The 23,718-nt window shown below is 33.7% G+C and overlaps 1 protein-coding gene across 1 annotated transcript; it reads left to right on the forward strand.

Annotated features, from left to right (window-relative positions):
• The first annotated feature begins 350 nt into the window (after positions 1–350).
• On the forward strand, positions 351–2,141 carry LOC128133504 (uncharacterized). Its single transcript, XM_052770972.1, has one exon. The coding sequence runs from the start codon at positions 351–353 to the stop codon at positions 2,139–2,141; it is 1,791 nt and encodes a 596-aa protein (XP_052626932.1).
• The last annotated feature ends 21,577 nt before the right edge of the window (positions 2,142–23,718 follow it).

Here is a 23,718-nt window from a genome sequence, read left to right on the forward strand (position 1 = left end):
AATTCCTTAAGGAATTTCATGTTGTTTGTGTGGGTATGAAGCCACATGAAGTCACAGAAGATCAAATCAAGTTAAGGGAATTCCCCTTTGCTTTACAAGATTCAGCCAAGGAGTGGTTGTATGATTTACTACCGGGGTCAGTCACAACATGGAATGAACTTGCAAGGATGTTTCTGGATAAATATTTTCCCGAAATGAGAGCTTCAGCTTTACGCAGAGAGATAATTGGAATCAAGCAACAAAAGAGAGAAGCCTTGCATACTTATTGGGAACGGTTCAAGAAACTGTGCTCAAAATGTCCACAACATGGGATTACCGAGTATCAATTGTTGTAGTATTTTTGTGAAGGAATGTCATCTTGGGATAGGAGATTACTTAATGCATCAAGTGGTGGATCTATAGCTGATAAGACTCCAACAGAAATTAGAGTTCTTATCAAGAACATGGCAGAAGAGTCCAAGCATACAGTCCAAGAAGAAGAATGGTACATGGATGCACCCCGAGGTGTAAAGGAGGTCCAAACTCCTCAAATTGAAGCTCAATTGTCCGAACTTACGAAAGTGGTTATGATGCTAGCCAAAGACAAAGGTGTGCAACCCACACCCCGTCCATGTGGTATTTGTACTCAAGTGGGGCATCCAACCGACATGTGCCCTCAACTTCAAGAGGAAGATTATGAAGAAGCAAAAGTCATGGGAGGTTTTCTTAGGTCTAGTCAAAGGGGATATGAGCAGCCACTAGGTGATCAAAGATGGAACAACAATCAAGGTTGGGGAGGAAATCAACAAGGGAACTATCAACCAAGTCAACCACATCAATACCAACAAAGACCACCTTTTCCACCACAAAACTTTCAGCCAAGGCAACCACAACACCCTCCTCAACAAGCGGGTTCATCAAGTATGTCTTTAGAGGACATAGTAAAAAGTTTGGCAACTAGTACAAAAGCTTTCCAACAAGAGACAAGAGCAAGCATAAAGAACTTAGAGAAACAAGTTTCACAGCTTGCTATTTCCGTAAGCAAACTAGAATCTCAAGGAAAGTTGCCTGCCCAAACTGAAGCAAACCCAAGGCACAATGTGTGTGCCATCACATTGAGAGGCGGGAAAAGCTATGATGGTCCAAAATTTTCGGTTGATCAAAAAGAAGATGAAATAGTGGTTGAAGAGGCAACCAAAGAAGAGAAGGAGGAAGAGAAAACAAGCGAAAAGAAGCCTTTCATCGTCGAGTCCAAAGTCACACCTGCTCCATTTCCCGAAAGATTAAAGAGCACGAAGAAAGAACGGGAGGAGAATGACATCATGCAAATGTTCAAGAGAGTTCAAATCAACATTCCACTCCTCGAGGTCATCAAGCAGGTACCTAGATACGCAAGGTTCCTTAAGGATCTTTGTGTATCTAAAAAGAAATTAAAAGGAAATCAAGTCGTAACGGTTGGGGAGCATGTATTCGCGGTTTTGCAAAAGAGGATGCCCCCAAAGTGCAAGGATCCCGGTGTCTTTACCGTGCCTTGCAAGTTGGGAAATCTTTATGTACCCCGAGCTATGCTTGATCTAGGTGCATCTGTAAATGTCCTACCATGTTCTCTTTTCAAATCAATTGGTGTAGGAACATTGAGCAAAACCGGTGTGATCATCCAACTTGCTGATCGGTCTTTGGTACACCCAAAGGGAGTATTAGAGGACGTGTTAGTGCAAGTTGATGAATTTGTCTTCCCGGCTGATTTTTATGTCTTAGATATGGGAGACGATGACTCTCCAAGTTCAAGTTCCATTCTTTTGGGTAGACCTTTTCTTAAAACTTCTAAAACAAAAATCGATGTCTACAATGGAACCTTGAGTATGGAATTTGATGGTGAACTTATCAACTTCAATGTGCATGAAGCAAAAAAGACTCCTTTTGATGTTCAATCTGTTAATTTTGTCAATTTGATCCATCCATCAACAAAAAAGGGTTTGAACTTGTCTAACAATGAATTTCTGGAGTTAGTTTTGTCACGAAAACTAGACAGGGACAAAGCCAAAGAGCTTGCAAAGAAGTTTGATATGGATAATGAAGTGTTGGAGATTTTAGAGTTTATTGATGACAAGAAGCATGTGAGGAGTTATGATATGTTAGAGAGTCCCACGTATCGAGACTGAAGCACAAATAGTTGGGGTCCAAGTCGAGTCAACGACATTAAAAAGGGGCGGCTAACCGGGAGGCAACCCGGGGGTATTTTTGTCATTTCGTATATTTTCATTGTATTTTCTTTATTTTCAAACTTCCAAGTTGTTTTTCATGCTAAAAAAGGGTTAAAAATCATTTTTCGGGTAGTAGAGGTTTAGCGGGTTGCAATTTCAAAAAGTGAAAAAAATCAAGTATTTTGGCTTTCTCAGAAGTTTACACGGCCGTGTAAACTAATGCCTTGCATTTACACGGGCCGTGTAAACGATTGAACACGGGTTTTATGATTCAGGGATTTACACGGCCGTGTAAACCCTCCCCTTTGATTTACACGGGCCATGTAAACGCAAAAACAGGGCTGAACGATTTTAAGGTCAAATCTCGATTTTTCTAACTCATTCTTCACTCAATATCTGCGATTCCCTCTCTCCCTACTGCCTCCTTCGAAAAAAACCTTCCAAATACTCAATCTTCCTCAACTTTGCATAAAAAATCAAGCTCCAAGGTATGAAATTCTTCCCTTTTCTTCATCTTCTTTATCTTTCACATCTATTTCAACCTCTCATGGCCGATTTTGGGGTTTTTGAGCAAAACCCTAGAATTTTTGAACCTCAAAATTTCGACCTAATGCTTGAAATTTCTTGTAGGATAATCTTGGGGATAGCTTGGGGAAGCATTGGATATCATCTTACCACCATTATCAAGCACAAATTGGTATAATTGTTCCACACTCTTACTTTGTGCATTTAGATAGAACCTCATTTTTTTGGGTGATTTTTTTTGTGAGACTTGCTAGTTCTTGTGCTTCTATTGTCTTAATTGTGTGCAACTCTTTGTTGATTCATTTGGGTAATGGCTTCTCGGGGTAAAAGACCTAGAATTGGAACTTCACGAGATGAACAAGACCCACACCCCATGGACAACCCTTATGAATTTGGTCTATTTTTTAGACCAATAGACAAGAGTTATTGTATGCAAATCTTGTTACAAGAACCATGGGTGCTCAAAAATTTGTGGATATCCAAACCCTCAAAGATTTGCATATCTATAAGGGTGTCCACAAGCTCTTTAAAAACATAGGATGGGAGGGTCTTTTGAATCTTCATGCAGTTAGTTACCAAACACCGATGTTGGAACTTTTGTCTTCGATTACCTTTGACTATCAAACTCATCTCCTGACTTTCCGTTTGCTCAATCAAACCCATCAGTTTCATGCTGACATTCTCTGTGATATGATTGGTGCTCCCGAAGCAAAAAGGGATGTATACACAGCAAAGGGCAGAAAAAATATCATTTTTGAGCAAAACTGTACACATATTTGGAGAAGCATTTCTTGTGAGTATGATTATCAGTCAGGAACAGCCAAAGCTTCTAGCATTATCCATCCGGTCTTGAAAGTCGCCCACCGGATCATTGCTTCTCTCTTATTCCCTCAAGAAGAGATTAGCAAGGCTAATAAGAAAGAGCTAGAAGTCTTGTGGTGTATGATTCATAAGCCTGCTGAAGTCCCTCATTTTGGGTGTTGGGTTATTCAAAAAATGCTCAGAAATGCTACGAGCCATGGTGGGCAGTTACATTGTGGAGGCATGGTTATCCATGCATTATCCCGTTGCATGTAAATTTTGTACATATTGCATTGCATTGCATTATTTTTCTTTGTCATTCTTTAGAAAAAATTTCAAAAACCAAAAAGATTTTCTTTCTACTCTATTTTTATTATACTTTTTGCATTTTGCATCTAAATTTTTGCATTTTCATTTAACTTGAAAAAAAAAAAGTAAAAGTAAAATTTTTTGATCCAATTCGAAGCAGCCAAATCTTCTCAAAACAGTTGAGATGGTAAGTGAGTTGTGTGCCTTGAGATTTTACTTGCTATTTTTATTAAAAAAAAAATCTAAAAGCAAGTTAATCACACGAGCACATCTCCCGAAGCTACTTGTACAAAGCAGAAAATGAGAAGATTGTCAACACTGGAGCATAACAACAGGTATGAGTCGATTCTTTGGGACATATGACCGGTCTTATGAGTAGTAATGCTCAATTGAACTTAAAATGCCAAATTCAAAAGTTCATAAAAAGAATGCAAAATCTCAATGTTCCGCCTTCCGGCGCTCTTAAAAGTTCTTTCTACTTATTCCCTTTTATATACCCTCCTTGAGGACATAGCTTTCAACCATATTTACGGGTTTTTGCATGTTAACATTTAGTCCCCCGAAAAATGTCTAGAAGTCACTCACGGTAATAGACCGTGAGATGTCCCATAACAAAAAAGTCAAGGACGAAAATATAAAGAAATCGGCCAAATAAATAAATAAATTAAGTGTTATGTGTTAATTTAGTTATTTGTATTTAAATAATAATAATAATAATAAATCTTACGTATATATGAAAAAAAAAACTATTATTAAGTTAATCTGTGACCTTTGGGATTCGAACAAGTAAACTCTGAGGGGTGTTTTACACCTAATCGCCTAAAGCTAAATTGTTTGGGACTGATTGAGTTGAAAATTCGTTACACGGGTTCCATAGAAAGTCATGAACTTAATAATAGCAAATAAAGCTAATCTGTGGCCTTTGAGGTTCGGGCAAGTAAACCCGAGGGATCTCTTTAAATCTAGCACACTAAGGTCATTTGATTTGGATGTGTTGGTTGAAAGCCTGTTACACGGATTTCAAAGAAAGCCATGAGCTTTATTTGTAAAAAAAATGTAATTAGAAAGTTTGTACATAGTTGTGTTTATAGTTTAATTAGATGTTGTGTTTAGGAAAAATACTTGGCTGTCAAAAGATTCCCTTGGACTTGGATTTGAATTTATGACATTGGACTGAATGTTAATTACTTCGACTGGTGTAAGTGGTTTGAAGTTTGTAACCAATCTGGATAAATATTAGGGAATTTTTAGAAAAGATTTTTCAGAAAAAGATTGTTGTTGACCAACAAATAGCTGGAATCGAACATTGTTATATTTTATGAAACAAAGATGGTTGAGCATGTTTTGTCACATATAATTTCACGAGAGTAAGACCATAATTTGTTCCAAGAATTGACTTGATAATATTGAAAAGGAATAAGTGTTGTGATCTTTAATTCTGTTGAGTTGTACTGGGGAGTGGCCAAAGTCTTGTTTCTATTATCATTTAATATTTTGAGACTAAAGCAAAGTTAACTCAAGGCATGAAAGGTACATTCTCAACTATGGTACAAAACAGGGTAATTGGGTTGGATTTTTTCATGTTTGTTTTGATTTCATGCATTAAGTTTTAAATAGTTTTAACTTTAATTTTCTTTTCTTCTATTCTATTTTATTTTTTTTCCAGTTTAAATCTTCTTATTCTTTCTTGAGGACAAGAAAGGTTTAAGCTTGGGGAGATTTGTTAGGTGCATTTCATGCATTCATTTTTATAGTTTTAGTTCATAAAAGTGCATTACATTTAGGTTTAAACTCATGCATTTTGTATATTTTCGGGATTTTTCATGATGCAATTCCATTCACACGCTTTTAGGATATTTCAGGGACTTATGAAGGTTGGATCTTGTTGGAGGAAGTTATCAAGAGTTGGAGACAAAGTTGTAGAAGTTTTGGAGCTTTGAAGAGAGAGAATGAAGAAATGAAGAATTTGGCTTCACAGGAGTTTACACGGCCGTGTAAATGTATACCTATAATTTACACGGGCCGTGTAAACGTATATGCAAGGACATTCTACTTCGAAGACCTGGAAGAATTAAGCATTCTACTTTTCTTGTTTACACGGCCGTGTAAATGGAACCCTTTGGTTTACACGGGCCGTGTAAACGTCTCGGCAGTTTTTAAAGTGGTTTTGTCTTCTTATAATTCAGACAATCAGTTTTGATGAGAGTTAGGTCGGATTTTGGGAGGAGAAGAGACGATTTTCAGAGCCTTTACAAGTAGATTAACACTTGGAAAACACTTTAATTTCTTTTTGTAAGTCAATTTGAAGTTTAAACTTGTTTGATTTGTAGTCCAACCTAGATATGTGTGGTTGATTTTATTATCATTTCCGAATCTGGATTCTTAAGTATGTGTTGTTAGGCTATGACTTGAATTTGACTTGTGTTTAACATCTAGTAATCTTTGATTTGATCTTAATCATGTGTTTGGTTAGTTCTCTTTTTCACTTGATCAATGAACTAGGGTTCTATTCAATCTAGTTAATCAAATCATGAAATTCGTATATGTTTTATGATTTGATGTTAGTAACACTCACTTACTTGGTTGTAATTAGATCAAAATTAGTGCAATCAAAGATTAAATGTTTATATTCCCAAGCTTAAGAGGAATGTTAAACATTGTTGGTAATTAGTGCAAGAACCTAATGTCATTTAATGATTTAATGCAAGAGCTTATTTGGGTTGAATCAATTAAATGAAGTTTTATTTAAAGAGCTTATTTTGAATAAAATACTTTTGCCAATTTGGATATTAGAGTTTATTAATATCCAACTTACCAACCTAGATTGAACATGAGTTATAATCATATTACATCTTTCAACATAATACATATATAAGAGTCAGAATCGGAAATGTACTTCTTTTACTGCGTTTGTTTTCAATCTTTCTTATTTATGAAGTTTAATTCAAGTTTAAATACAAACCCCCATTTTAATATTACTTGTATTATGTGTGAAAATATGGCAAGATAAAAAGTCCCGTATCTCTGTGGACCGACCCTGCTTACTCTATACTATCTTTAGTATTAGAAATAGCACTGATTTGAGTTATATTAATATTATTTTATCCCATCATTTGTTGGTTTGACACCCAAACACTCGCTGAGTTGACCCAACAACTCGTCGAGTCCCCGAATCCTAAACAGGTAGGATTATATCGGATGTAGGGTCCGTTTGGTCTACAAATTATACTATTTGGAAATCCCACTTTAAAAACCTTACTAAATCCAACATAGATATCACTCCCGTAAGTAAATCAATCAATATAACAACTTGGAATCACTAATAAATCTTAATTATAGATTCATACTAATGACTACGACAATAATTAAAAGTTACACTTAACATAAACTAAGTGTAGTTTAACTTATAGAGGTTTTGATGAAAACTGGGATCTAAATGGACAGGATACTGACTCGAGATCTCCTACTCGAAGGCTACTATTCAGATGAGTACTCAGGGGTGTCGCAGGACTTTGCCGTAGGCCAGAAACAAAGGAAAATGGGCTTAAAGTAGAGCAAAAGTTGAGAGAATATCGACTGAAATGGTGTGAGGACGAAGGAGTGAATGAGATACCATAGTGAGGTTTGGAGCTGTGCGCGTCGCGCTCCTGGTCGGAAGAAGGTGACATGGAAAGATGTTGGCCTAACACGTGGCGTGAAATAGGTGGGGTTGCGTGGTATTTTCGTGTGTGTCGTGCTCATAACGCATACACATACTGTTATTTAGATTTTTTAAATTGCGAGATCTTATTCATACGGGTTCCGTTTTTGGCGTTCTTTATATCTAAGCGTAGCTATTGACGAAATCTACAACTTTCATTTAGATCCGTCGGCTAATTTTGACTTTATTTATTTTACACAGGCTTAGACTGCTAAAGCCCGTATAAAATACATAACTCTCTCATCTGATGTCCATTTTCGATTGTCTTTATATTGACAAATTTCTATTAACGAGATCTTCAACTCTCGTTTAGATTATTACGGCTAAAAATCGACCAATCTAAAATTCGATTTCTGGGTTGTATACTCCTACGCTTAATATTAGAAAAATCATAATCTCCTCTAATAAAGTCAGATTTAGACATTCTCTATATAAATGTTTAAATATTTAAGAAATTTTGATTTATAAAAAAATAAGAAAAGTAATGAATTATTAAAATTCATTTTTTTATCTTTTAAATTTAAATAAAAAACAAAATAAACCAATGAACTTTAATTTTGGAATTTTGAAATAAGAAGGTAAGTTCATTAATGAAATTGATATTCATTTATTATTACATTTATTGTAATTATTACATTAAAGTATTATGTGGAATTTATTAAAATAGAAAAACTCATAAAATGACATGTGAAACAGAAATTAATTCAAAATAACAACAAAATGATATTTGACAAATTAAATGAGGATGTGACATTTAATAAAAAAATCTTTATTTATTAGAGTAGATACTCTTACATTGATCCCACTGTTTATTTTTTCTTAAACATCAATTTTTTCATATTAAATAAAAACTTTATTAAATTTATATTTTTTTTGTTTCGGATACTTGGATTGAAAGTGGATTCAATATAGAATTCTTTATATATATTTTAATCTTAACATTTAACATGATGAAGTGTTTTACTTTTTTTGACTAATATTTTCATTTTTTTTTTGTCTGTTTGAAGAAGATCAGAATAATAACTTATATTTGAAAGATACTCGATAGTGAAAGGTGAAATCTACATCATTATGCATTGTATCTATAGAATAATCATTCGTATTTTTTAAACCGATATATCTAGGGGTGTTATTTGGTTCGGTTTTCGGTTAGATCGGTTCGGTTTTATTAGTTTTTTTATATTTTAAATCTAATCATAATCAAACAAAATAAGGTTCGGTTTACTTGGTTTCAGTTTATTCGGCTCGGGTTACCAATTAAACCAAATAAAATCACACATAAAAAGAAAAATTAAACTAAAAGAAAAAAAAAACTTACTAAACTATTACCAAATAACGAACATATAATAATATATAGCATATTATATTCAATCTTTCATAATGTCATGAAGAGTCTATACAGACACATAAGTTTTAGAGATAGGTTACACATAAGTTGTAGAGATAGGTTAATATAACTTTAGTCATATATGAAGATGAGAGAAATGACTGAAAGTTAATTTGTGTTTGGTTAATTTGTTTTTTCTTTTTAGAGATAATTACAAAATTAGCCAAATACACTAATTACCTTACAAATTTAGCCAAAAAAAAATAAATAAAAATTGCAAATTTAACCACTGAAATTGCAGATGGAAATGACCCATCTGCGATTTTGGGTTTTTCATCTGTGAAGGTACAAGCGCATGTGCTTTAGGCACTTGTATCTTCGCAGATAAAATAGTCCATCTGTGATTTACCCTATTCCACCTGCGATTTCGGAACAAATGACTATAAAACCGTTTTTTTTTCCTTCATTTTTCACTCTTCAATATAGAAAAACTATCTCTCTCGGTGATTATTTCTTGAAAAAAATAGACGATTTTTTCAACAATCCCGAAAATATGGTTAGATTTTAACTTTTTTTTTATGTTTTAATTAACATTTATTTAGTATATGTTTTTATTATTTTATTATTTATTGTATTAGTTAGTATAAAAAATGAAATTATATTGTATGTGATTAGGTAATTTTGTTGTATTTGTTAGATTTAATATTATTTATTAGTAAACTTGAAGTTTTAATGCTATTTTGTTAGTGGTTATATGAATGTACAAATATAGACTGCGTAGAATGTACATTGGCTAGTTGTACATTTAGTAAAATGGTTATAATAATGTTTACAATATGTTTGGTTAATGGTTTACGTTCAAAAATTGATATAACATGGTTAAAATATATTATTTGTCGTTTTGTTGAAAAGTTATATATACTTATCGTATAAGTGGTCGTATAACTTGAAAAATAGTTATAATAATGTTTAAAATAGTCGTTTGTATATTTGTCGTATAACTTGAAAATTTGTATATACTTGTCGTTTAAGTTGAAAAATTATTATAGTATGGTTAGAATATGTTTTTTTATTTAATTTGAAAGTTAAAAATCGTTTGTATACTTGTATAACTTGAAAAATTGTATATAGTTGCCATTTAAGTTGAAAAATTGTTATAATATGTTATTGTTTTTCAGCGTAAATATAGAAATTATTGATTAAATGTTGGTTTTTGCATTGTTTATGTTTGTAATTTGAATGTTGGATTATTATTGCATTTAATATTATGATATTTTAAAATGAAATAGTTGTTTAGTTTTCTAATATGTTATTGTTTTTTGTGCAGCATGATTCTAATAACTTCAATGTTAAAGCTATTGTGAACTTAAAAGGATCGGGGTGTAACATATGGGAATTATTTGATGTGTTAGATGGTGCCAGACGTGATATTTTTAGACAAACAGTATTTGGTTACTTGTTGGACGTCCCTCGTTTACAAGGGGACGAATTGTTATTCCACAAGATGTTTCTTCATCAGATACGGCCGAACATTGTTTTATCTCCAGATGAAATAAAACGGTTATATTTTAGAGTGGGTGATACGAAAATGATATATGGTCCGGAAGAGTTTTGTTTGATAACCGGGTTAAATTTTGGCGAGTATCTTAAAATGTACTAAAAAAAGATGTTTATTGCGTGAACGTCTATTTCCGAACCATACAAATAGTTCGGTGAAAATCGGTGACGTGAAAAAATTTATTTTAAATCATCAATTTTTAGAAGTTGGCGACACTGATGCAGTTAGATTATGTTTAATATACATTTTATGTGAAGGTTTTTTGGAAAAAGAAATAAATGATTTTATTGTTATGTTAGTTATTTTAATTTTAACTTTTATTACTATAATTGTAAAAATTGTAGATATGGATATTTGAGATGCTTCCGGCTGTTCGTGCCTGTGGATTTGTATTGAGAAAAAATAGAGATGCTTCCGGCTGTTCGTGCATGTGGATTTGTATTGAGAAAAAATAGAGACATGCCTCGGATGAAACGATGGATAACACAAAAAATTGAAATTGGTTGATGTGAACAAGATTTTTTCAAAGACACAGGTTTATAATTTTTTTTATTTTTAATAAAATTCATTATTATACTTTTATATGCATTTTTAATATGTTTAATTTTTTAGGAGAGACAACGACTAAGAAATAAAATGTCACCAAGTGATGATAAGATGACATCTTGTTATTATATGTCATTTTAAGAGTATGTATATGGTGAACGGAAATCAGTTCCATCCCCAGTACAGGACCATTTTAGGAGACAAGACGAATATTCGGCTAGTATGTTGTCTAGTGGTTGCTCTCACGGTAGAGGTGGGCGTAGTGGGAAACCCAGCTTAGAGGAGGTGTTGAAACGGCTACATGCACCGGAGCAACATGTGTTTATGAACTGAGAACCTACTGAGGTGTTTGTTGAAGAAGTGAATAATGAAGATCTATGGAATAACATCAGTTTTGAGGAGCCTACAGTATTCCAAACAAATTTTAATCAACCGGTTAGGTACACGCTACATTTTTTTTATAATTTATTAACATATTTGAAAAATTTTGTTCATATTTTATAGTTGAAAATGTATGTTGTAGAAGATGAAGTGATGAATAAAAATAATACAAATGAAAATGTTTTTGGTGATATTGAAGATGATAAAGTTATTATATATATTACAATTACGATTTTAATAAATATATTTTAAGGTGTCTTTCGTTAATAAGTATAATGTGTTAATTTTAATGTAGGAGTTGGCGAAGAGGAATAAGAATGTGGATTGTAGTAAGAACAAATTTGATGATGATGTGTTGATGTAAATGATTATAATGAAGCTAAAGAGGTTGATATACTTACATTTTTTTTTAGTAGATTGAAACATGTTTTAATTAGAGATTATTGCTTATTAATTTAGGTGTCGGAGGAATATGATTTCATAATTACGGGAAATGTAAATTATTCTGATGCTTATGGTTTTGATGGCAAAAAAGTTACACCCGATAGACCGAGGGCTCGAAATCCATCAAAGTATCTGTGCCCTCCATACACAGAGGTATTCGTTTAATTTAAAAGCTTATATCGTAATAATAGAATCTTATTTTTATGTGAATTATTTGAAAGATAGAGATTTAAACATTTGAATATTGTTTTAATTGCACACGACACAGAAGCAAAAAAGAAGACCAAAAAAGAAGATTGATATCAAATCCACAAGCCCCGTTCCTCCTCCAACATTTGCTGTTGTTCACGACTTCTCCGTGTTGCGCCTGCAACCTTATGTAGCAGGCGGTGAGGTTGTGATCCAAAATTATTTATTTCATTCATATGACGTGCAACATTGTTTGTTTAATTTGATGTTAGATAGAGATTTTTGGAGCGTCTTATTTGGGCATACACACGACGGATGGTTGGAGGCAGCGGTAAAATAATTTTTAATTTATTATTTTAAAAGTTTTTTGTTTTTTAGTAATAACAAAAGTATCATAATTTTGTGCAACATATCACCATTTGGGCATTTGGTATAGACTACTGATGGAGAGACGTTTTGATAGCGACCGACATACAATAATGTGTCCAAATTTTTTTGTTTCCCATGTTTTGGAGGATGGGTACGATTGGAGGGCGTTTATGTCTGGTATTGCTACATACCCCCAACTTCATGGTTGCTTGGTGGGATGTCGATACGGTAAACTGAATTTTATTTTTTGAAAATTTTTTCGTTATTGTCGTTATGTTTTTGTATCCTGATATGTAAACATAATTTTTTTTATCCTTATACAGGTCCTAATGCCGATTCATTCATCCCCTAATCACTGGTTATTTGGGGAACTACGATTGGCGTCAATGGAAATCCATATTTATGACAGTCTCGGTAGAGGGGCTTATGAAAAATTCAACTTTGATGGAACCTTTACCAAATTTGAAGCCCGGGTGGCAGATTATTTAGACAAGATTGACTATTGGGCCCGAAGGAACATCCCAATGATTCCATTGAATATGCGATTCATTTTTGAAACAAATGTTCCCCAACAAAGTATTCATTTGGGAGATTATGGTGTTTTTGTTTGTATGTTTATGTAATAATTAGTTTTAGTCCAACCAATACGTGTACTTATTGACCCAATGAACGCAGCTTTAGAGTTTCACCAACGGATGACAAAAATTTATTGGGGGTCGAGTCTTGGTCCTATGTAGTTGGATACATATTTGTATATGTAATTTTAATGTTGGATTTAATGACCTAGTAATAACTTCAATACTTACAACATAACAACGACACCACCATTTGTTTTAATGTTACAAGTACACTACTCTAAACATAACAACAAATACAACAATTTATTGACGTAACAACTTCAAAACTATCAAAACAATATTAAAAAGTTTACAACTTGTAAACAATAATTGCCAAAAACAACACCCAACTACAAACCAAGGCTATCTTTAACTTCTTATTTTCTGATTGAAAGTGCTTATTACAGTTAGCTACTTTAGTTATTACCATAGATGATTGGTCCTTCTCTTCATCAACCCAACTGATAAACCCACATTTTGGTCCCTGTAAATTTAAACATTGACAATAAGAATTGTTTCCATATAATCATGAGGGTGTAAATATGAATGAAGTTAAGAACATGATACCATATATGGGCAAGCGTAAAATAATCTTCCTGGGTTTTTAGCTGTACCCGAAAGCCTAATGATACGTTCACCTCCGCAATTACAGTATGCCATTCGCCTTATTTATTCTATCAAATATGAATTACTTTCACAGATAAATTTCATGGAGTGACTTTACACCCATGTATAGAAGAAATTTTATTACAGACAGGTATGTTTGACTATGAAATGAACTGGTTTGACTATGAATTCAAAAAGTTGAGTTATGAACTGCATACAAGTACATTGTCTTGTCTTGTTGGTCAGTGATGTTTGACAATAAAATAAACTGGTTTGACTATAAATTTAAAAAGTTGAACTATGAACTACAGACAAGTACATTGTCTTGTCTTGTCAGTCAGTGATGTTTAACTATGAAATGAACTGGTTTGACTATGAATTTAAAAAGTTGAACTATGAAGTATGAACTATAGAGAAACACCAATTTGTATATAATTATAATTGTATTTGTGTGATGATTGTAAAACACTTTCATTGCTTGTGAAAATGAGTACTTACACCGAAAGAATCTTTTCTCAACTACCAATATTCTTGCATAATCTTCAAAGAACAAATCCTAATACCTTCACAGCCATCAAGAAAACGGATACCAACCGCTTTCAATTCTGTTTTGGGGCTTTAGGTTGCGTGGTATAACATATTTGTTTTATTGAGTTAATTAATATTTCTTGGCAATGTATCTCGTTTACTCTTTACTTATCACTAATATATATGTTTGTTTTTTTATGCAGATTCGTACCTTCCTTAGGTGCATGATACCATTAATATATGTGGGTTATTTACCCTTTCTTGGGAACTATCTAACAAAATGTACTTCACAGTGGCTTTAGATGGAAACCATGAACCCCTACTCTTAGTAATTGGTTTGGGAACCTTAGAGTGTGAAGAATCATGGAGATGGTTCATGATGAACTTAAAAGAGTGTTTAGGTGAGGATACATAGGTTGTTTTCATAAGCAACCTCTATGATAAAATAGACTTTGCTTTTTAGAGTGTCTACCCAGATTCGTATCATGGATATTGTCCTAAAGATATAACTCGAAAAATACGTGATTCTGTCGGACATAATGATACGGAAGTCGAAACATTGTTTTGGAAGTCATGCAATGCATATAGTGTTCATGATTTTTACTTGTGTCTAGAAAGGTTGCCAAGTGCATGTAGGAAACCACCTTTCTGCACCTTTCTTAGGAGTCTAATTTTCTGGCTTGACGATATAGCAATTTCAAAATGGACACAAATATCTTTCCCAAAAGTACATTACAATGTTAAATCGATTTATGTCCTTGAAATGTTGCAAATTATATCCACGTCCACACGTGAGTTTCCTATAACACCGATAATTGAGTTAATCAATATGTCGATACAATCAAAGTATATTGAACGGGCTGAAGTGGCGGTAACTTTATAATTATATTTAATTTTTCCTTGTATTATTATTTTAAAATTAACAAATTTTGCAAGGAGGTTGTCTGGTGGGGTGGCCCCTTATGTTGAGAATAAGGTTCAAAAACGTGTCAACAAGTCTTATAATTGGGTGGCAAGACGTTTTTATGGGGATACATTTGAAGTCGATGACAATTTTGCCACCAGCAAAGTACAATTTGAACATAGGGTATGTAGTTGTGGGAAATGGCAAAAAAGCGGTATACCATGTAGCCACGCAATAGCATCTCTAAGAACCCATACGTCTGAAGCCATCCACGAAATGGTTGATTATAAGTTCATTGCTTTCGTGTATCGAGTTGCATTTAGATCTGAGTCGGTGAATTCTATACCATCACATGTGCACTGGGAAATACCAAATGAAAGGGTGGTCCTGTTACCTCCTTAAAAGAAGTAGTTATTCATGTACCCTATTTGCATTTTATGTCCTATTATGTATTAGTTATTTATGTACGACGTTGCATTTTATGTCATGTTATGTACTAATTATGGGTTAATGTTTTAATGAATTGATTATGGACCTGTTATCTTAATTCATTTTTAATTGCGATTGAGGAAACAACATACATTAAAAATTAAGGGAGATTTATTAACTACTCACAAAACACACGTACAACAACAAGCAACGTAACTAACGAAAAACAAACAGCTTAACCAACATGCATATTAAAAGTGAGGGACATTTTTTAAAAGATTCCATGCATCTCCGTGAGTAAACTCTCTACCATCAGATTCGAAATGGTATAGTTCCAAAGCCACCTGTATGAGAATGTCTTCATCCATATTCACATGTTTATTATCCAACTCGTTATAAATACGTTGAAAATGCTTGACCTTTATTTTCAAATCTAGAAATTTCGCTTTGACATCTCTTTTTCTTCGATATTGAGTATGCCCCATTTGATGGTGAAACAAATGACAGACACGAGATCAAAATGATCTAGCGCGAACTTCTGGCGGACCCGGTGGAAAATCGTCCTCTACAGTTACAATCCAAGATTGAACCAAAGGGACATCCTCTTCATTGCTCCATCTATGTGGTACAGGTGAGTCCATAGTTGCAAGAGGAAAAGTAATGTGATACAATTAAAATGGATATGAACAACTATTTATAGCGACTCCTTATTTTCCCGGTGCAATGGCTTGTCAACTCAAGTAGCAGTGTATTGTGTTGTCATTCGATGCAATGGCTTGTCAACTCGAACAGTGATCTGTTGTGTTAACAGTTAGTACACTACATTCTTCAGTTAAGTTGGACTATGAATTGCAAACAAATTAGAAGATTGGATTGCAATATTGTGTATAAACTACTATAAATTGACATTAAGTTAAAAAATGGTTTACTAAATGATTTTAGAGTTATTCATGTATTATTTTTGAAATTTTACTCTCTTTGTTTCACTAAAAATGAGTTCTATACCATGGATTAATGAGGAGTTCTTGGTTCTTACACATGCATATATTCATGTGTACGAGACCAGCAAGTTGAACGATCCTATGTTTTGGACTCGTTTAACCAATATCTTCAACGCTGAAAACCGAATGACTACAACAAACAATCGTGATGAACTGAACATCTTAGCAAGATGGTATGAAATGAAAATTGAAGTTCTATTATTCAACGTTCTTTATACCAAAATTGACGACACCCGTTTAAATGCTACCAAGGAGGTCATCTTGGAAGCTGCTAAGGAGGAACACAAGTCATTAAGTGACGGGTTGGAATTTCAGTTTGAAGCCCCTTGGAATATTTTGAAATATATCCCATTTATTTAATATCTATTTCAATTTATTAGGTGTGTACTAGGTTATTTTCATGTATTACGTGTGTATTAGATGCAACCCCTATGTTTAATTTTAATTAATAAATGCTCATTTCATTAGTTTTCACGATACATTACAATACATTACTAACAACAATTTCATGAACCATTAAACTTAAAACATTACAAACATTACTAAAAACAACGAATTAAACTTAAACTATTAAACTAACAATCATTACATGAAACATTAAACTTATAACATTACTACAAACAAAGCATCAAAATAAAAAACAAGTCCATGGGTTATTTTTAACGAAAAATAGAGTGGTCTACATGAAATACTGATTATTTTTAACAACCTTCCAAACTTCCTCATATTCGAAGGCTCTGCATTTACGCTCACAAATGTAAAAATCTGTAACAACTACCAAGAACTCTTCTTCATCCCGACAACGAAGTTTGGTACTTTTCGCATAATTACACGCTCGATTGAACCATGTGACTTCTTCCTTTACATCTTTCCATTTACTAACAACATTTGATTTTTGTCGTTGTTGTCCTTCTCCCATCTCATGGTTGAAAAAAGTTGTTATGCGGGTCCATTCGTCACCTACTAGGCAATGCAGGGGAGCAAGTAACGGTACACCCTCCTTAACACTTAGCCAATGTAACACCCGCAGATCGGGCTAGTCAATTTAGAGACAATAAGCATCAAAAATGAGTTTTTGATGGAAGATTATTTAGAATGATTAATCTTAACCAAGTTTTAGTATATGTTACAAGGGTTCAGTAAATATAAAGAACGCCAAAATCCGAGTTATAACGAAGAAGTTATTACCCGTTGAAGTTTTTCGGCAAAACCGACGCGCCACCGGAAGACGTAAATAGTGAATTTACGATAGAGGACTTTTTAGCCATAGTAATATAAACAAAATTCATAGAATATGTTAAACTGAGAGCGTCCATAAAAAGAACGCCCAAATCTGACTTCGTACGAGTAAGTTATGAATTTTCTAACATTTGGCATAGCAGTGCACGACCCGCAACTCGAATTTTAGTTCGAGCGATTTTTGGCCTACGCGACCTAAATGAGAGTTGAAGATCTCATTAATAGGAACTCAACGGTAAAAAGACAAAAAAAAAAAAAACGGAGTCTGTATGTAGAAGTTAAGAATTTTACGCGGACATTTAACAATATTATGTCCTCATACTGGCTACTGTTAAATTTAAAATCGGTCGAGAATTAGCCGACGGAGTCTAAATGAAAGTTTTAGATCTTGTTTTTACCTACACACAGATATAAATAATGTCGATAGTAGAGCTCGTATGTTAAAGATATGGACAAAACTTGGTCCCTACTCTTTGAGCGCGATAAATTCGATACAGTTTTGTAATATGAGATAAAATGAGAATTAGCTGACGACGTCTAAATGAAAGTTGTAGTACTCGTAAATACCAACGCGTGGATATAAAGAACATCAAAAATGGAGTTCGTATGAACGAGTTACAAATTATAATAGCATATTTACGTATTAAAATAAAGTATAAATCATATATACGTACACACACACACACACACACATATATATATATATATATATATATATATATATATATATACAAATGTATATATCATTAGAAAGGTATCGACGATGCGGTTATTATAAGACTAGTGTTGAGTACTTTCGACATTAGTTTAGTAAAAATATCGTTAAATCTATTTAAAATAGTATTATGAAGGGGTGTTTAGTCATTTATATAACTATACGCTCATTAAGTAATTATGGAGGGTAGTTTTTGTAAATTCAATTACTATAAATAAGAGGCTTGGGATCTCATATTTCTTGCACCATTCTCTTGATTCAAAAGTCTTTCTCTTCTTATCCCCCGAGCATTTCGGTCCCTCGTGATTCGACTTATCTTTCTGTAGTTTTAGTATAGTAAGGTGAGCGTTGAAGCGCTGCACGAATCTTTCTTAGAAAGATTCAACGACGAAGTTCTGCCCCTGCAGAGCCCGACTCCTAGCTAAAACCCCCTTGTAAAGTAGTTATGCTTACCCTATTTTAATATAGCTTATATTTAAAATTAGTATTGTTATTATGAACTTATAATAAATATTTGAGCTATTATTATATAAGTGTCGTTATAATATATTTTTAACTACTCGCGGTACGGGGAATCTGGTTTAAAGGGCCACATAGGGTTGTTGAATTTCAGAAGTGCTATATGCCAAAATGGTCCTGCCCTCCGGTGTTTTATGTATGGCCCATGTCTGTACATAGTGGTTGGAAAATATTATTTAAATGCTTATAATAATAATAATAATGCTAAGACTAATAATTAGTCACGGTAAATATTAGACTAAAATCTAGTGGTAATAATACTAGGTTTCGTCGAAGGAAATTATGTTGTTAAGAAGCGAAGCGCTGTCCGAGTTTGGAATCATCACTTTAACAAGTGAGTGCATAGTTACTTTCATCTTACACATAGATATGAATTATTTTATATAAATTACGTGTCATGTGTGCATATTATCTGGATACTTGCTGTCTATGCTGGATGAATGATTTTATATATGTTTTAAATGATTTAAACTATATATTTATTTTATATCTACAAATATGTTGGGATCAAACATGGGTAGATGAAATAGTTGATGTGTGATGAAATAAAATGATGAGAGATAGGTGATGATAATTAGGTGAGGATAGATAGGTGATGATGAATCGGTGATGTAGGATGAAAGATACTATAACCTTGTCCGACAATTTGGAGATGTAGTCATCTACCAGAGTATGGATGGCGACCACGAACTATTATAGACAACTCCGTGGAAACACCAGCAGGCTCATAACCTGTACGTGATGAATTACGAGTTCATGCGATGTTGTAACTACGGATTCATGCAATGATACTCTAACCCCTTACTATGAATTACGAGTTCAGGCGATGTTGTAACTACGTATTCATGCGATGATACTCTAACCCCTTACTATAAATTACGAGTTCAGGCGATATTGTAACTACGTATTCATGCGATGATACCCTAAGCCTTGTTGGGCACGTATTGAGGAGTAATCCATGAATCAATACTGTCTATGCGATGTAGGCGATGATCCTTAGGGAGAGTCCTTAGAAACAAACATATAAGGAAATGCGATGTAAGGAGATGAGAGATAAATATGATGTAGGAGACGGCCCTTAGGATAAATCCTTAGGGAAAGTACTTAGGAATAAAGAAGATAATAGGGATGGGTAATTGGGTTAATTGTTTGATGATTAAACGTAATAATTATATTATTGTGGGTTGAAAAACCTATGTACTCACCAGGTTTCCCAACCTGACCCACTCAGTTTACTTGTATCACAGGTGACGATGTGAAGTTATATTACACTGAGAGATTAAGGAGATATAGATCACTAGTGTAAATGAATGTAAGTTTTGTTTATGCTTATGTTTCTGTATTGACGATGACATCCCAAATGTTTTAAAAGGAATAAAAATACATTTATTCGGAAATGTTTTGATAATGAAATTATCATGTTTTTCTAGGAACAAATTCCGCAACGTTTTTATTGAAAGAAATACTCTGATTTTTATAAAGCATAAACAAAATCGGTCTTTTCTGGACGTGAAAATGGGGATGTCACAACCAACATCGTGTTAGAACCAACACCTCATTTCTCTTCCATGGTCGTTCAAAATTGGAACCAGGTACCTCATTCGAAGAAGTTGCTGCATTCGACGACATTTCTAAATATGGGAGTTGGTTTAGTTTAGGTGACATGGGTGTTTGGTTTGTATATCTTAAACATCTATTTATATTAATAAGTACATGACTATGAATTACCACTTTGACTACGAAATGGTTGCATTTAGACTATGATTTGCAGGTTACTGCAGTGACTTATCATGTCAAACAGTCACTTTTGTCTTGTCACTTCAGCGTTTGACTACGATTTGCAGGTTACTACAATGACTTGTCATTAATGTGTAGTCATTTCAAAGTTCGACTATGAATTATAACTCTGACTACGAAATGGTTGCATTTGGACTAGTATGTATAAATGCCACTTATAGCACCAATTTATTATAATCTCGACTTTATTATGAGTTCCTCACAAAATTTTGAAGTTTGCTCATGGAACGAAGTAGATTGTTACTACCGTGATTTAGCCAACCCTTTTTTACACCCTCTTCAGCCGGCCCATATACGTCAGATGAAAATTTTGAAGAATTGAAGAAGGCTGAAGAACAACAAGAACCGGACAAAGAGTCATCCCGACTTCTCACTCAAAGTGGTAATGATATTGCATCGAAATGCAAACAAGCTCAAGAATGGATAGACCTCAATAAAAACAAAATCAAAGAGCATGAATAATGGATAAAAAGGACTAAGAAGGCAATCAAAACGACTGAAAAATGGCTTCCTAAGAAGGACGAGCAGTTGATACACCTTAGGGTGCAAAATGATCGTTTGGAAGATAAAATGAGAATTAGGGATGACTATATAACAATCGAGAAAGATAAGTACCCATTGTAGTTCCCTGAGTTTAAAAATTAGTTACAAAAATGTTGTAACATTATCATGATACACCTTAGTGTGCAAAAGGATCGTTTGTTGTTTTTTTTTTAAAAAAAAATAACATCTTGTAATTGTTATAATCTGCAAACTAAATATTATAATATAAAAGCTTCATTAATTGTTATAATATGCAAACTAAACTAAAATATGAAAGCATAACAATGTCTTGTAAGATTTAATACAAAAATTACAATACGTAAGTTAACAACTCTTCATTTCAAGGTTGTTTCATATCAAAATCAACATCATAGGTTTGTGAGCAACTCGCTGAACCACCAATATTATATGTCATTTCTGCAGTAGAAATTGTTGTGCGACGTGCTCCACTACCGGACGCCCTTCCAATATAATTGTTTCTTGTGTGTCCTAGTTGACCACATGTAGACCATTCTTTTCTAATTGGACCCTCGCCTTGGGATGAAATGCGGTCTGTGTTTCTTGGCCTGCCTGGCTGACGTTTATCCATTATAGGTGGCTTAACAATCATCAAATCATCGGGGATATCCCATTCGGATGGCTTTGGCAAAGGGTTTATTGATTCCTCATACGTTTTCCTCAATGTTTCGGTAAAGTAAGCATTTAATGCATACCTCGAGTAGTCTTGGTAATTGTTCACTGTTAAACATCTTATGACATGACCACAAGGTATCCCATCAAGTTTTCAATGCCTACATGTACATGTTATTTGTTGGAATCAACAATCACGTTTTGTGCCCCCTTTTTGACCTCACATTTCGTATTTAAGATCATGCGAACATCCCACTTACTAAAAGTTTTTTTGTTTTCTTTTACAATATCATCGGCCCAAGGGGTAAGTGTTGTTGTTGCTTCCGCTTAAAAAACAGACAAAATGAAGAAGTTAAGATCAATAACATTTAATAAAACATTAATATTAAAAATTAACTTAATATCTGCAAAGTTACGTCTTTGAAACCACCACTGTTGCATTGTTGCACGAAAAAAATCGATCAACATAAGTATCGGCACCTTACCTGCGTGTCTAGATAATGCATTTATAGACTCCGCACTATTGGAAGACATAAGATTGTATCGGTTCCCTCTAAAATGTGCCATAGACCAAGTTTCTGGATTTATACTTTTTAAGTACTCCCATACTGGTTCTTTTGTCTTTTTCATAACTTCTATGGCAGCGTCAAAAACATCAACTGTGTACGCCCTACAAGCCTCCCAAAAAAAATCCTTTACCTGGGTTACTCTTCCTGAATCTAGATACTATGTTGAAATACAAATGGACACCACGTATTCTGTGATGAGCGTGAGGAAAAATGTTGGCAACAGATGTTGATATAGATGGAGACCTATCAGATATAATTGTAAGCTCCTGCATATTGCCTATGCAATCATGTGGTTTTTGAAAAAATCATGTCCAAGAATTTGTGCACTCATTTTTTCAAATACCATATACAACCGGTAATATTTGGTTTTGTCCATCCTTAGTAACTGCAAGTAACATGGTACCTTTGAACTCGCCCTTTAGGTGGGCTCCATCTACTATAAGGGTCGGTTTACAAAAATTGACAAAAACGCGTACCTACAATATATTGTATGTCTATTCAAATACACCAAAATAAAAATGAAAAAAATAATAAAATATTAAAATACTAACCGAACAACCAAATGCGACGTACAAAAACTCAAAGCGATTATGGTCATCTGTTTTAATATGTCACCGTACCTGGATTATGTTTGACCAAATTGTGGAAATAAGCCATAAGTTTGGTAAAAGAATCCGCTTTCGTACCTCTTAACAACAACAATGCATATTGCTTCGCACACCATGCCTGATGGTATGAGATATTGATATTCAATTGAGCACATATATCATTAATAATATTTTTTCCTCGATAAACTCTACTATAATCTTCGGCCAAAACATTAGCAAAATATTCACCCAAAATATATTTGTTTGCTTGTCGATGATTAGGTTGCAAAATTGTTGAAGAACATGTGTGTACATCAACAAATTTATTCACTTGGAAAAGTCCATCAGAATTTTTAATTGCTTTTTCTCTTAGTAACCAAAAACAATTTTTCGAAACACACACAACCCCATAGCTTGATTTGGTGGATCTATTTGTCCTCGTCTGAAAACTTTCTCGAAGACATTTTTTTTACCAATAGCCCGCTTTAAAAGTTCTTTGTTCTTAAGTATACTCTCACATTCAATCTTTTGAAGATTGATGTTTACCATCTGTGTTGGGATATCTTCATTAATATCAACTGGGCATGCTGGTAGAGGAGGCATACCGTAAAAAATGTTATCGGGAAACTTAGGTTTAACTTCATCACCTAACTCATCTCAATCTGAATTGCTTTCTAAGTCGGTTATATCTAAACCTACATT

The sequence above is a fragment of the Lactuca sativa genome, chromosome 4 (genome assembly GCF_002870075.4).
Source record: "Lactuca sativa cultivar Salinas chromosome 4, Lsat_Salinas_v11, whole genome shotgun sequence".
Taxonomy (NCBI): domain Eukaryota; kingdom Viridiplantae; phylum Streptophyta; class Magnoliopsida; order Asterales; family Asteraceae; genus Lactuca; species Lactuca sativa.

Excerpts from the sequence above, each read along its gene's own strand:
- LOC128133504 (XM_052770972.1), top strand. The coding sequence starts at position 351 with ATGTCATCTTGGGATAGGAGATTACTTAATGCATCAAGTGGTGGATCT.